At 38.0% G+C, this 11501-nt stretch overlaps 1 protein-coding gene across 1 annotated transcript in view; it reads right to left on the reverse strand.

Moving 5' to 3' along the window:
* Positions 1-11501, reverse strand: part of LOC102755197 (dystonin-like) — a 172493-nt gene that overhangs the window by 7141 nt on the left and 153851 nt on the right. The window contains 7 exon segments of the mRNA XM_015566826.1: positions 1613-1730; positions 4416-4433; positions 5629-5703; positions 5879-6033; positions 7303-7465; positions 8356-8519; positions 10118-10247. Coding sequence (XP_015422312.1) covers positions 1613-1730; positions 4416-4433; positions 5629-5703; positions 5879-6033; positions 7303-7465; positions 8356-8519; positions 10118-10247 — 823 coding nt within the window.

Raw genomic sequence — 11501 nt, forward strand, 5'->3', positions numbered from 1 at the left:
GGAGAGGCAAAGGGAGGGGTTGCCAACCTATAGTAGGCTGAGTAGTAGTAATTGAAGAGTTTGATTCCGAACGTAACATTTTAGTCCCATGATGATGAACTAGAAAAAATGACACAGGAGATCAATCACATTAAAGAATACTGTTAGCAGGAAAAGAAACAAAGTACAGTCAGGAGTTGAATATGCAAAGGGGTGCTCAGGTCCGGCCTTTGGCACACATTTAGGAGAAAAGTTGCATCAGGAAAAGTACTCAAAGGTTTGACTCAATAAGAAGAATGTATTTAGAAGACTTTGCACAGTCACACCAACTTTCCTAAGCAACCCAATAGAACACCGCATGTTCTAATCCAGTGATGGCGAACCTTTTGAGCTCGGCATGCCAGCATTTTCAAAAACCCTAACTTAACTCTGGTGCCGTGTCACATATAGAAATTTTTTGATATTTTCAACCAGAGTAAAACAAAGTTTATATTTTTGATATTTATTTTATATATTTAACAAAGAAAAATCAACCAAAAAAATGAGTTCGCTTGTCACCTCTGACACGCGTGTCATATATTCGCCATCACTGTTCTAATCTTTGTTTCATAAAAGGAACTACATTACCTTAGGCTGCATTATTTTCAAAATACGAAACAACAAGGAAAATTGTGTGATTTTACACCTTTTGACTTGCAGACAGCAGAGCTCCTAGGTATGGCTGTGTGATCATCCTACGGTGGCCTTGGCAGAGAGGCCTGCTGACCACAGAGGAACTCACCCAACACCTGTGTCTTTAGTGGCAACCTCGATAACCAACAGCCCACTGGGGGAACCATGACTTCCCACTTGGTAGCCTGATAGTGCTGGCACCAACATTTGTTCTTGTTTGTTTAAAGGGATTAAAATGGGTTCAAGAAAAGCACAAAAGTCTTTTTTGTCTTTTTCAAAGAAAAATGGGCCTACTGATGAGTCCATGGGAGCTAACTAGAAATGGTAATCAAATGACCACTTGTAAGGTGAATCAATTAGGGATTCAAAAACCGACAACAGGGTCTGAAAAATAAGGAAAATTAAAAGCCGATCAAGGGCTCTTAGGCTGGCAGACATGGCGAGAGCTATAGTTTATGTCTATATTTTTAATGTTCTGCTACTTCAAAGTCAGAGTCGCGTTATCAATTCTTGTTTTTTTTTAATCTTTAAGTATTGCTTTCCTCACCTCCTCCTAATTGCATAAAAAATTTCACTTTTAAACTTTTACTATCCAGTATCTTCAGTATCCATCACCTCAATTTTTTTCCCCTCCTACTTGGCTATTTAATGAGAGATGAAATCCTTCCCCTGGTTGGTACAATTGCTCATTTTGAAAATTGCAGATGGGATGGTCTCAGAAAGGAAATCTAGTATTTCTTGCCTCCAGTCCCATGTTTATCCAGAGAAGTAAAAAAGTAATGAGAAGAACATGGTTAATGACTGCCACAGTTCTCTGGACACTTCGGGCTGACAGACCAATGTGAAGCACTATTGTAAATAAATGACCAAAATTATACCCAGCGTGATTTTGTTGCTAGAAACGAATACAAAATCGACATCCTTTTATGGTGCTATTATCTCAACATAGGTATCTCCTTACCCCTGCAAGGATCGTTTTTCACCAAGAACTCATCCAGTGCCATCCACCCGCCTCCAACGCGAACCATCACGGTACTTCGCAGGATTCGGACCAGTCGCAGTTGCTGGGAGTCTCCAAACTGTGAAGACGAAGAAAGAAGACCCTCTGATTGTCACTACTCATTCTACACTATCGGGGTAGTGTGTGATCTGCAGTGGCGTAAGCAACCAACTTTAACATTTTGCTTAGTTCACAGCGATTAGTAAAATCTCAGAAAAAGGGGTGTGTAATGATCTGCGTTAGGCTGCTGCATGCTGATTTAGCTCAAAGGAAATAGTTTGAAAAAAAGATAACAAAGGTTATCAAGTAGAATATGGAAGATTTCTTCTAAAAATGATTTTTCTTTCTCATGACAGATACATTAGTAAAGTGGTGATTGAAAAATGTTTCTAGAAATCAAAGAGCCATGAATATAAGCACGGGCCCACTTGCCCAGGGTTTATACAAAGCAAGATGATTCTAAAGAAGATGTAGTAAACTCTGATTCTTCTTCATTAAAACCTCCTCTTACACTAAAACTTTGCCATTGAAATCTGTGGGAGAAATCTTCATAAACTCATAAGGTGATAAAGTAGTAAGTGAACATAACCAATAAATATTTCACAGTCAAATAAAATTTCTGCATCGCTAATAACCTGGCAAGCCCATTTGTTAAAGACTGGACGAATGTGCCATTTTATATTACTGTAACATTAGGACAGTCACTGGCACATTAATGATACAGCTTTCAAATCTACAAGACTTTCTCTTCAAACTGTGTGTACCATAACTGCTGACTGTAATAAGCAGTCATCTTTGTCTTGCCCTTTCCACGGATCTCCAATCACTTGGATATGCTATAAATTCTGCAAGTCCTGAATACATGTCTAGACTACACGTAGTTTCTGATCACAAGGTTGATTTGTTTTGAAAGCCCATGAGAAATAATTTTATACTTTTAAATCATTTCTAATAGGCTCATATCCAACTTATAAAAAGCACCATATTGAATTTCACGGCTGCCAACCCAGCAGATACCATAGCAAAATGAACAGTCAATTACACATACACAGCTTTTTTTTTTTTTAAGGCAGGTAAAATACAATTGTGACTTTGACTATTTGCCTAGGCTCATGCTGGATAAACAGAAAACTTTAAGTAGAAGCAATCTGCTACCCTTCAATATGCTGAACCACTGAGTTTCAGGAAGTGAACCCTAATACAAAGCCAACCATTCAAGACCCTGAAACTCAGAAGGACCTCAGAGGCATGTAAAATGCACCGGCAGGAACTCATGCGCTTTACATCAACCCTTTTTATATTGCAAATTCTAAGTCAATTTTTAAGCCTTGAGATTGAACTTTTCTACCATTGAACCTATTCCTATAATGTACTTGAAGTGTAAAAATTAAAAAATATATATATATACTTATTTTGTTAGAAAAAAAATTTGGTGCTGCTGATAAGCAAAGGGAAAGGAGGGGATTGAAAGAAAATTACCCTTAAGTAACCAGATAATTAGACCAGACATTTTTGGTCCAGGATTACATTCAAAACAAAAGTTTTAAGGAACTGGCTGAAGTACTTTACACATGTGAAATTTCAATTTTAATACACAGATGATTTTAAATTTTAATTTGAGAAGACATTATCTCACATTGTCTTCAGAATTTTCTTAATTCTCCCAAGAGCCAAATTATGAGACAAGAAAAAAATAGACTAATGCTGTTCTTTGTGCTTTCAATGAAAGAAAACCTTTTGAGGTATTTAATCCTTTCTGCAAATAAATGATGCTAGCTTAATTGCTACTCCAAATAACAAGAATAGAAACTAAATTTTATGTATTATAACATATAGAAGTTTTAAAAACCTCTATTCAAATTAACTAAACATTTCTATTTGAAACGATTATGTGATTGAATAAGTGGGGATCGTAGATAATTTGAAGTTTAAGATGTAATATGGACTTAAAACTACGAGGCAGAGTAATAACGAATATGGTATGGTCAGGTACTATAAATAGCACTGCTCTTTCCAAAAGCACATAGTAAAAAAAATCCTCCTCGTTTCAATCAAAACATGACTGCTCTTGTCTTTAGTTCTAAAATTCTTATGTGCAGTACCACTGCACAGTTTATATACTGACTTAAATGTGAGGTCAAAACGGCATAAATTGTGACTAAGATTTCGTAAGTTACAAGAGATACATTTTCTCAAAAGGAATTATAACATTCAAAACCTCCAGGGTTAAAATTTCTATTCATAGGATGCAAAGTTCTAAATTGATTTAGGACAAATGGACAATATTTGCTTTGGAGAGGACACATTATTTGTGGCTGAGTGCCACTGAGGCCTCTCCATACCCTGTCTTTGTATCTCTGCCTGATGCCGATCCTTCTCTAGCTACTGTGTACCACACATCCTCAGTGGTAAACACCAACGAAGCTACTTAGGGATGTGTGTTCCAATGAGTACCCGCATAAACCCTATGCTAATAGTATTATCAACAATGGGAACCAAAAATGGCATTTGTAACACTGTAACCAGCCAAGCCACAATTCATTATCTGGTTTGCTTAAAAGTAATCTCCTCATTTGAGACACAAGGCAAAAAGGGATCCTGGATCAAGGATCCTTGTAGCATTTACAGAACCACCACGCCAACCAACAATGTAGTAGCTAGGGGGGCAGCATGGGAAAGATTGGCCATGGCAAGCTTTAATGACTATGAATTAAAGTTTAAAAAAATCATCGGGAACTTGCGAATACATTCCACTGAATTATACCTGATTTCCCAGGAAGAACTGATAAAAAAAATGAAAAATGGGAGAAAGATATAATTAGTTCAACAGGAAACTTTCTATATGGCTCTAGAATACACACACACTCACACCCAGGGCTTCTAGATATCACATCTAGTTTAGAGATGTGCAGGCATCCAACTTCAAACCCAATAATCAGAAAATTCTCTATGTAAATTTTCTGAAAATCTTTGGGTTTCAAATTTAAATTAAAAATTCAAATACTTAGATGAATATTTTTCAATATGTAAATATAAAAATAAAAACGAATTATGTTTCATTTGTAAGTAATATACTGTATTAGAGGACACCTGGCACATTTTCTATCTAGCTACTACATATCAGAGACGTTCCAAAAATGAGAAAGAGTGATGAAGTCACATTGGTCTTCAAGTAATTGTTTTGAGGAAGGTGAACCAAGTTATTGAGATTCTGAATAAAAGGGAATACTACTGTACAAGTGGAAAACATTGCCTCTTTTTCATTTTATAAAAATTAGACAACATTTTTAATTTTGTTGTTCTGGCCTGGAATAGCTTTATTATTGAAAAGATGAAAACTTACCTGTAATCATATAAAATAGGTTATCTATATATATAGAAGCCTAAGCAACCATTCCACTGGTCGCTATGATGCGCACTGACCACCAGGGGGCAGATGCTCAACGCAGGAGCTGCCCCCTGGTGGTCAATGAGCTCCCACAGCAGGAGCACCGCTCAGGTGACCAACAGGTGCCAGATGCGGGGCTCATGGCTGGCGAGTGCAGCTGCAGCCATGTGAGCCTCTCCCATGGACACTTCCCCTGCGCGCCCCTCCCCCAGCCGCCTGCCGCTTCGTTGGACTGCTGGTTTCGGCTCAATCCCCACAGGCCACACCAAGGGACCCCACGGGTGCACGAATCCATGCACCAGGCCTTTAGTAAAGTCATATGAAGCAATATAAATATAAATAATGTGTTTTTCTGCAAATATTTTTCTTCTTAAAGGGAATGTACATGTTAAAGGTATGTCCTTATATAGAAAATGCATGCTATTTTTATGTAATTTAAGATGATGAGAGTTAGAAAGTCATACACCATTCAATTTTTATGAGGTAAAAATAAATAATTAGCATTCCTAGAAAAAAATGCAGATCAAATTACAAACAAATTTTGAGTTTTATGCTTTAAAAGAAATACAAAGTTACTTTGAAAACTTACCCTGTATTTGTTGTCTCCAATCTGTTCAACTTGAAACCGTTTTGCACATTTACACTTAGCTACCTGCCTCGTCACCTGCCAAAAACAATAATGAGATATCCACTTTAATGTTATTATTACATAATGAATTCTTAATACCCTGACCAACTGCCAAACATGGAAATAAATAAAAGGGCTGCATGAGTTGTGCATGAGATCTGGCAGAACACACTGTGCAGTCATGTTGCTGCAAGCGGTGGATAGTGAGTACCTCATCTTCGATTTTGTCAGCATCGGTGACAGGTTTGTATGCATCCTTATTTGGGTGAAGGGCGGCTACAAATTCATAGTAGTCAATGTAGCCATCACCGTCTCTGTCGAAGATGTCTGCGACTGCGCTCATCTCCAGGCGGCTGGTAGGGAACTCTACATATTTTCAAAACAACAGCAAGTACTGTTACTTACTTGACAAGGTTGTAAGATATTTACAATGTACATTGTAATCATTTGATATTTGTATATATCAGGGAAAGAATTCCTCTATCTAGTTAATTAACCTATCTATTGCCTCACATATTACTTATCTTTTATGTGTGTGTGAGAGAGCATTTAAGGACCACTCTCAGTTATACAATACAGTGTTATCAACTATGGTCACCATGTCACACATGAGGTCCTCGGGCCTTATTCATCTTAGAGCTGAAAGTTTGCATCCCTTTACCAACCTTTTACCATTCCCCCAGAACCTGCCAACCACTCTTCTCTGTTTCTATGAGTTTGACTCTTTATTTAGATTCCACATACAAGTGATAGTTAAGATACTCTCAGTATAAGCCACACGATATTCCCAATTAAACTTTATAAGAACTGCTACTTACTATAACGTTTTATAAAAAGACTTAAGTCTTTAAAAAAAATAGTAGGCAGTGTAACTTAATTTCCTCCTCAAGACATTCTCAGTTGTAGATATTAATTTTAATGTGGTTGATTAAATTATCAGGGTCATAAAATATATTAAAATATTTTTTAAAAATTGATTTATATAACAAATGAATCATTACACACACACACACACACACACATATGATCTAAATTTATCTTTAATTACTCCTCAGGTGAATCATTTGAAATTGCTATTTTTCTAGGTTGATAACTATTTAACATTAGCAAATTTCAAATGTTTCAACTACCACTTTCCTTAAGGAATAATTTATATGAAATTTACTTTAAGAATGACTTCCAGTAATATGTGCCAGAGCTATCACATACACATGACCAGACCATCAAACAAGAGGATGATGTGTACCTTCCAACATTTATATGAAAGAGTCCTAATTTCCTACCAGTGATAATGTTAGCTCAGAATGTCAATCAGAAAGAAAAGGAAGAGACTGGCTTGCTGATTTCCATTCTGCCAGGCAACACAAACAATCTAAGAATCACATTTTATTAACTTTATTATACTAATGAGGACACAGCTTCAGTGGTGTGAGGAAACACAACTAGTTAAGGGTGTCTGATTCCAAAGCCATAAATTTTTACCAAAGGCACTTTTTTTTTGAGAGTGGTGACTTCATAGCCAAGTTTAAAGGCGAAGCTTTATCGGTAACACGAGTTTACTGGCCCCACAATTTTAAACTGTGCTTGTTTTCTTTTAAAATTGCATCCATTTCAGTCACTTCTCTTGGGACTTACTTGAGGAAAGAATGCCATCAATAAATTCTTGTCGGGTTATTTTCCCATCCTGGTCTTTATCAATTCTCCTGAAGAAGTCCATCACCCGAGATTTCTTGTGGTTCATCCATCGCATGTACTTTTTGCGCCAGATATCAAAGTCAAAGTTAGCAAATTCCCGCAGCTGGAAAGGGCAGAAGATATTTTGGTGGGGTTAATGCTGTGCTCAAGCTACAGCTTATATGAAGAAAGTTATTTTTAATGAGCCTCTAGGTAATACAGGTATCTTTCCCACTTCAAAGAAAGGTATAACCTTACAAAGGAGACACACACAAAAAAATTTTTCTGTAAAGTGTATTACTGTCACTGTGGTCATTCTGGCTTTTCTTTACAAATACAGGGGAAAATCAAACTCCCAAAAAAAGTCAAACTGAAAATTCCTGACAGTGCCAAAGTCACGCCACGGGTAAGTTCTGTGCCCACTGGGCAGTAGGCCCAACTCAGCAGCACAACTCGCTGTCTGCAACTGGCACTCCCCTAGGCTGCTAACAATGGCCCAGTTTCACAATCTGAAACCCTAACTCTCAGATCAAAGAATGAATATAAGGAAAATATCTGAATTATAAATGGGTATATTTGCTAGTTAATACCACCAAGCAAACATATGTCAAGCTAGATCTTGTGTGGTTTTTTTAAAAAATCCTCACCATTGACGAGTTGCCTCCCGTAGCGATCGAACCTGCAACCTTTTGGTGCAGGGGGCGATGCTCCAACCAACGGAGCCACCCAGTCAGGGCTAGATCTTTTCTTGAGTCAGTTTCTGATTATGTTGAAACATATTATTTTTTCACTTTATTGCTTCCCTAAATCCCAGTTCCACATATCACATCCCCTCCTCCCCCACCATAAATGTACATACTTGTGGTATTAATTTTAGAAGTAAAACACACACTCAAATAGCAAGAGTTTGCTTAAGTATTGTCAGGAAAGTTGAAAAACCAAGATGTTGGCAATGTGTCCCAGTAAACAGAGCAAATGACGATACAGTGCGGAATATCCATGCGAGGTTCTCACCTCCTCTAGTCTGTCCAAGGCGTCATTAAGCTTCCTCCTCCTTTCCAATGCGAGGAGCCAGACTTGCTGCCATTTGCTCACCAGTAAGTTGACCCTGGGATTCTTGGTTTCAATTTGTGTCTGTGGCCCAGAGGGATATAAGCTGGAGGCTGGGAAGCGTTTTCCTGTTAAAATAAAACTTGAGTTAGGATGGCAGTTTCCGGGCTTCTGAAATAGGATAATGTTTGGCCTTCATTTGTTCCTAGCTAAGGCTGAATCAGCTTCATTCTTGGGTAGCACGAGAAATACCCTGTTTAGATGATGCCCAATATCAATGGCAGGTGCATTTAAGTACTGGAAAGCTCTCTCCATAAATGTATGCTTAAGATAGTTTTGAACTTCAAACTCATGCCATTTCAATGAGAATGAAGTATATTGTGGTAAGGCATCTCTTTGTTAAGGCATGATAACAGAAATCTCCCAAGGTAGTGAGAATAGTCAGAATCAGTTACATAAACCTAGTTGCCCTTCGCAGAGAATAGGGCTGCAAGCAAGACAGCTGAGGGCAAATGAGGGCAAGAGAGACTGGGCGTCCATTAGAGTCAGAACGAGATACTGAACAATTCCAATCCGATGTGGGAGTAGGACACCAGCTTGCACCCAAGTCCGTTTCCCACTGACACTGTGTTTCCCAAGCGTAGTCTCACACACAACTTGCTGCCTCACTAAAGTTTTCTCCCTCTTTCTGGCTATTTTTCACCAATGTCTACAACTTCACAGGACAATTGTCTCAACACATTTTCCTCACTAAATAGTTAACTGTGGCTTAGAAAAATTACTGTGGCTTAAGGTCATATAGGAAGTTGCTGTCCATCTGGGATTTGCCCAGAATTCCTAACTCCCATGAGGCTTTACACATGTCAGAATATCAAAAGCTAATATTTATGGGGCATTTAACTATATGCCAGAAAGTATGCTAAGCACTTCAGGAACATTAGCTCATTTAATCCTCACCACAGTCCAGTGAGGTTATAATTAACCCCTTTTACAGATGAGAAAACTGAGGCTAAGAGAGAGAGAAAGAGAACTCAGTAACTTGTCAAAGGTTACATTTCCCAGTTGATGAGTGATGATAATAGCTAAGGAGTCTGTTTTCAGAGTTCTTTAACCACTTTGTTGTTTTGCCTCCTTCTGCAACACAGTAACTACAATAGATCTGAAACCATTTTTTTAAATCATAGCACCATTCAGAAATATACACATGGATAATATAAACTGTGCTTTTAAAAAATATTCTCCAAGTTAGCTATTATTTTTTTAATGTTACTTCATTGGGTTAAGGTAGCCTACAGTCATACAAACATGGGCATAATCTATCAGATTGCTGGTCACTACTGAACAGATAGGTCAGGAACTTTATCTAGGTCACGGCCATTTCTGTTCCATTCCACTCTAAGGTTATTTCTATAACAGAAGCAAAACGAGACAATTCAAAGGGCCTGATGATCTCTGTTCTTCTTGCAAACTTTTCAGTTTCTTCTAGCTAATTGAAAAGATAGACTTCAAGCCAATGAACTTGTACATTCTGACCTGGACGTGTCTTTTTCTTTATTTTAAAATGAGTGGCTATGAAATTTGAGCCCACGTATTCTTTCAAGAAAACGTTTTAGAATCGAGAGCTCATGTAGAATCACCAATTGCTCCAAAACTTCAAACAATAAACCAGAACAAAAGAAAGCCAACTTCCTTGCTTCACCATTTAAAGAACTTGGCCACGGCTTACTTCCTGCTCGTCCCTTATCCAGGACGGGAATGTGGGACTGCAACGAGGAAGGGTCAGCTGTTCTCCTCTTGTAGGTTTTGGTAACTTTATCCACATCAGGCTGTTTTCTGGTCATTTCCTCCATGAAGGTCTGAAACGCAAGAATTCATATCAATTAAATACAAGTATGCCAGAGAAAGCCACCTTTAGAAATGAACTAAAAACAACAGGATAAAAAGACAACGCTATTATTTCTGAAAAACAAATAGGTCATCATGTTTTATCTTTGGGAGGGGGCTGGGAGAGGATGGCAACTAAACCATCATGACATAGCATTTACTCACTCCTAAAGACTATAAAATGTTATAGCTGCTAAGTAAGTCCAGTATTACAAAAGCAGTTGGTTGTCATATGAAAACCACACTTGGGAGTGGCTGTGTGAATAGCGTAACCTGTGTGTGCACCAGCCAGAATCAAGTGTCCACACTCTTCAAAGGATCTTAAAGTGAGCATTTGTCTGCAAAGGAACTAGTTCACTGGGGTGGCCCCTAATACTCTTCCGTGGCACACTTCACCTACATATTTAAGATGGCTGTGATATACAGTGACAATAAGCATCCACATTAAATGGGGATATGTTTAAATATTTCTGTCAATGAGTATGCTTTGCCAAGGAGGGTAAACATTATTCAGGTTTAAGTTTATATTTAAAAGGTCTGACCATCTTGCCATTTCTTACCTTGTCTCCTTAGGCTTATTATTCGTGTTGACTATATTGTCAATGTTATATATATATATATTTATTACTATATGCATTCCTCTATCTGGACTATGCAGCAAAGGCAGAGGCTGCAGTGAAAAAGGATGGGGAAAGGAGGAGGCAGATGACAGTGAAAAGTGACACATTTCTGGAATATTTGTTACATTGGAGAACTCTGATCACTTTAATACCTTTGATCACAGAGAACATGGCCTGAGATAGTGCAGGGCCATGATAGACACCAACACCTTATCTTTTTATTAAAATAATAATGGCAATGTTCACTGCTTAACCACCTAAGCCGACACAACGTTTCTCTTTGTAAATGTAAATTAGACTAACAAGCAAACAGATCAAGGTTAGTGTTTTGCCCATCATTTCAGAGTTTAAAACAGGCAGGATATACAGGAGAAATGACTTTTTAAAATATATATTTTTAATTGATTTCAGAGAGGGAGAGACAGAAACATCAATGATGAGAGGGAATCATTGATTGGCTGACTCCTGCATGCCCCCTACTGGGGATCGAGCCTGCAACCTGAGCATGTGCCCTTGACCAGAATCAAACCTGGGTCTCTTGGTTCATAGGTCGAAGCTCTCCTGCTGAGCCATGCCAGCCAGGCAGGAATAGATAATTCTGACTGC

This window comes from Myotis davidii, unplaced genomic scaffold (assembly GCF_000327345.1).
Source record: "Myotis davidii unplaced genomic scaffold, ASM32734v1 scaffold463, whole genome shotgun sequence".
NCBI classification, from domain to species: domain Eukaryota; kingdom Metazoa; phylum Chordata; class Mammalia; order Chiroptera; family Vespertilionidae; genus Myotis; species Myotis davidii.